The 3,914-nt window shown below is 41.3% G+C and overlaps 1 protein-coding gene across 1 annotated transcript in view; it reads right to left on the reverse strand.

Moving 5' to 3' along the window:
• Positions 1 to 3,914, reverse strand: part of GGA3 (golgi-associated, gamma adaptin ear containing, ARF binding protein 3) — a 15,143-nt gene that overhangs the window by 9,647 nt on the left and 1,582 nt on the right. Inside the window, 5 exon segments of the mRNA XM_009579957.1 lie at positions 362 to 465; positions 1,434 to 1,557; positions 2,375 to 2,473; positions 2,989 to 3,064; positions 3,814 to 3,898. Of these exon segments, the coding sequence (XP_009578252.1) occupies positions 362 to 465; positions 1,434 to 1,557; positions 2,375 to 2,473; positions 2,989 to 3,064; positions 3,814 to 3,898 (488 nt within the window).

Consider the following 3,914-nt stretch of genomic DNA (forward strand, 5'->3'; position numbering starts at 1 on the left):
TATCTGAGTTGCTGCATTCTTGCTTCTACACAGGACATAAACTGTGAAATCTCAGAGACTTCTGACACTTGATAATTATTCCCCCCATACTTCATTTTTGGTCCTGTGTGTGAAATGTTCTCTGCCTTCTAGTACTATAGCAGGATGGCACTTTAACCAGGAATAACCTCATAATGGTAACACAGACAAGGCCTTAACTGGAACTTCAGGTTAGGCAGGTGGACAAAGCAATGAGTTCTGTGAAAGCACACACCACCACCCCAAAAATAAAAGCTGAATTAATATGCTTTACTTCCTTATTCTAAATGTCCATTGAGTAATCACTTTTCATTAGTGATTACGATACAAGTCTTCATTGTACCTTGGATTTCTCCTCATCATCAAACACAGGGTTTTTGGGACGAGGCGGTGGAGAAGGAATCAGGGTTCTGTCTGCAGGAATCACAGGATCAAACATAACAATCCCTGAAAGCAGAGAGGGAACCCACGTGGGTTTGCACATGCAGTCACACCAAGCAGTGCATCCAGTTATTCGCAGGCTGCTATCAAAGCGAACACGCAGCCCATCTGTCCATTGATACTAGCACGCTGTTCTAATGAACAATATGGGATCAAAATACTGAGCATGCTAACTGGAAAAACAAAGAAAGTTTTCTTTGATAAAGGCCAAAACCCCAGAAAATGTGTTGCAATGTCCATACTGCTCCTCGAATAACTCAGTATAATCAATAGCTCTCCACTATTTGTCTTTCCCCCTTTCACTTTAGCTGTTGAGCCACTAAGAGAAGTCCCAGACAACCCAGCTTTGTGCAAACTCAAGGGCATGACATTTGTTTGTATAAATGAGCTGAGCAGGAAAGCAGACAGCAATGCAAAATGGGGTGATAAGCAGACTCCTAACCACAAGTGCGGAAAGAGTTAAGCTCCCTGCTTGTTCCACTGTCAAATCCTTACATTTGTGCTCTACCTCATGAGCTTTCCTGGAACCAATTTTTCTTGCATTGAAGCCGCATGCTTCTCAGCTGAGCTTTTTTCACTGTGCCTACACAAGAAATTTGTATCAGTTGAACTAAAGGTACAATTGTAAAGCGATCTAGTTAAAAGAACACAAAAGGCTACATGGAGGTTCTTATTTCACTTTAAATTAGACTTGTTCAAATCATTTAATAACTGGTTCCAGAAGAAAAATCAAAAAAGGCCCTGCAAACCAAAACAAAAGTGTTTGCAAGGTGTTTAACTAACCTAGTTAAAAAAGCCAACCCAACCCAGCCCAAGGCATTTAAATATAATGAGAAGCTTTTCAGGGAATTTCTCCCTTGCTCTATCTCTCCTCAGAGCTTGCCTTGACCCCTGTAAGGAGCTGTATATTTTGTGACACTCCTGCTTAAAGCACAGGCTGGAGAGAACGCATGAATGAGCAGCTAGCTTCCTACCTTGTCGCTTCAGCATGTAGTAGGCATCCTTGATTTTGGATTCTTCTGGCAATGCCACTGTCCAGCTATACAGCAATTCAATGACTTTGGTCTTCACCTTCTCTGAGACTCTGTCTCCTAGGTACTAAGAGCGGAAAAAAGACGTAAATTCTCCACATTCTTCATTTCTTTTTAAAAATAAAGCCCAAACCTAGAGAACGGAAGTTCAGTGATATATATTAAAAGATGTATAATCCAAGTTCCAAGATGATCTAAGATACATCTTATTAGGAGGAAAAAATGCTCCTCTAATATAGTCAAAATAACAGTGAAGAGCAGCTTTGTGATTATCTTCAGCAAAAGAAAAAGCAGCTATTCTGTTGGTTTCAGGATTCTGCTATTTAAAAGTTACAGCAATACAGATAACCACCCCCTCCCGTCTTACAGGAAAGAATCTGGGAATTCTTTGCTGCATCAATCATGCTGTGGGGTGCCTCTGTCTATTTTTTGCCACGTTAAACTGATCATGAATGTTGAGGCACTTAGCCATGCTCTTTACATAGCAAGTCGGCAGCAGAGTGAGGACTAGAACTCTGTGGTGTGTTGCCAAGTCTCTTGTTTTAACCTCTGCATGACACCTCTCTTCCACTGATGCTGGAGTTTTGTTTGTTTTTTAAAAAAACATAGCCCAAGCTTCAGAAGCCCTTGAGTTACATGAAGAATTCGAACAGTACAGAGACTGTACTGATGGTAAATAAGTACTACTTACTGAGAAAAATAGTAAGCAGAGCATTAAAAAAAAAACCAAAACAAAACAAACCACGCTTAGCTAACAAATGCTCTTGAATATAGACTAATAAATGCAATGAGCCAGACAGAGCACTGCAAACATTTTGGATGTTGCATGTAGCTTATGGAGGCCAAACAAAAAGTAAATACAGCCATAAGCCTCAGGGACTAACCTTTGGAGACACAACTTTTATTAACTCATTTAGAAAGCGAAACTTCCCTACTTCATTATGAAATCTTCTCCCACAGTTCTTCATACAGGCTTCCAGCACCTGCATTCAGGTAACAAAAACAGGGTCTGAAATGAACACCAAAACCCTACAATAACAGCATAGCTGTGTTCTGCTTATAGGGCAACTGAAGGACCCATGTCAGTGAGACACGTATTCCTGCTCTGCAATACAGGCATGAATCTCCGATCTTTAGGGGTGACACATCAAGACAGGCTGGTCTTCCACCCTCAGCCGTGTATACATGGGTCTAAGTTATCTCACCATTAGGTCTCATAACAATGAACACAAATCTTACTTGAAGATAACAAATGAGAGCAGCTGAAACTAAACGAGAGTTATTTCTGACTTCTCTATTGCTAATGGACACTTCAGTTACATAACTGTCCTCCCTCTCACTGTCCACTCCCTTCCAGCAGAAGGGAATCAGGGCATTCAGCCCCAGAACTAGCCCCAGCTAACCTCACTGACACACAACTGTGCCCTCCTTATACTCTGCACAGATGACGTAAAATGATATATAACTGGATTTAAGAGGAGGGGTAAGGACTACCTACTGTCAAGGCTTGGACTGCCTCCCATTCCTGTGGCGACTGGATTTTATGAGCCAGGAGTCTCACAGCTATCTGTGGCCTGAAACAAAGCAGATCCCCATTACAAACAAAGCAGGCGAATACGCTGAAGGCTGAAGGATTTTCAGACTTTCACAAATTCTGCCGTTTAAACAAGATGTCTTTCACACAATTAAAAGGAAATGCCATTTAGCGCTTTTTATCTTTCTATCAGTGTACAAAGGCTAACAAGAAATGTTCTTTGTAAGCCTGGGGGTTTGCACCGTATGAAAGGAAGCGAGGGCTGGTTGTCTGAGACAAGCAATTCCAGATTCCTCCTTGGGAGTGGCCAAACAACTCCCAGTATAGTCTCCATCCCAGGAAATCATTTCTCTTGCATTAGTTTCCCTTTTCCAGAAGAAAACACTTCTTCCTTAGCTCACAGCAATGCTGTGAGCCAGGAGGTTTCCTCAGTTAAGCCTTGTAAAGATTTTAAAGATGTGAAGCCCCACCAGGCACTAAGAGTTATAACCCCATTTTACAGACTGGCAAACAGAATAACTTTGGCTAGATGAGAACCCTGCAGCTGCAGAAGCTGACATTAGAGGCAGATTCAGAATTCCCATTTTCCTAGTGCTCAATCTGTGTATAAGCCATGCTGCCTTTCACAGAAGAGAAATCACACTTCACAGCATCTTGTTTCTTTTGTAGCCAGATCTTCCTTGTGATATCAGTATGTATAAAAGAAAACATGAAAGTTTGATGATGAAATTATCTATTTTAAACTGTGAATGTTAATTTATTAAGTCTAGAGTGGTTTGGGACACCCACCCTTCAAGTTCTTTGTTGATCTGGTCACAGAATCCGATGATGTATTCCCAGTCTTCTTGCCTGTTAGATGGGTTAGTGGCTTTATCTTTGGTAAGGGAAAG

The sequence above is a fragment of the Fulmarus glacialis genome, unplaced genomic scaffold (genome assembly GCF_000690835.1).
Source record: "Fulmarus glacialis isolate BGI_N327 unplaced genomic scaffold, ASM69083v1 scaffold38966, whole genome shotgun sequence".
NCBI lineage: Eukaryota > Metazoa > Chordata > Aves > Procellariiformes > Procellariidae > Fulmarus > Fulmarus glacialis.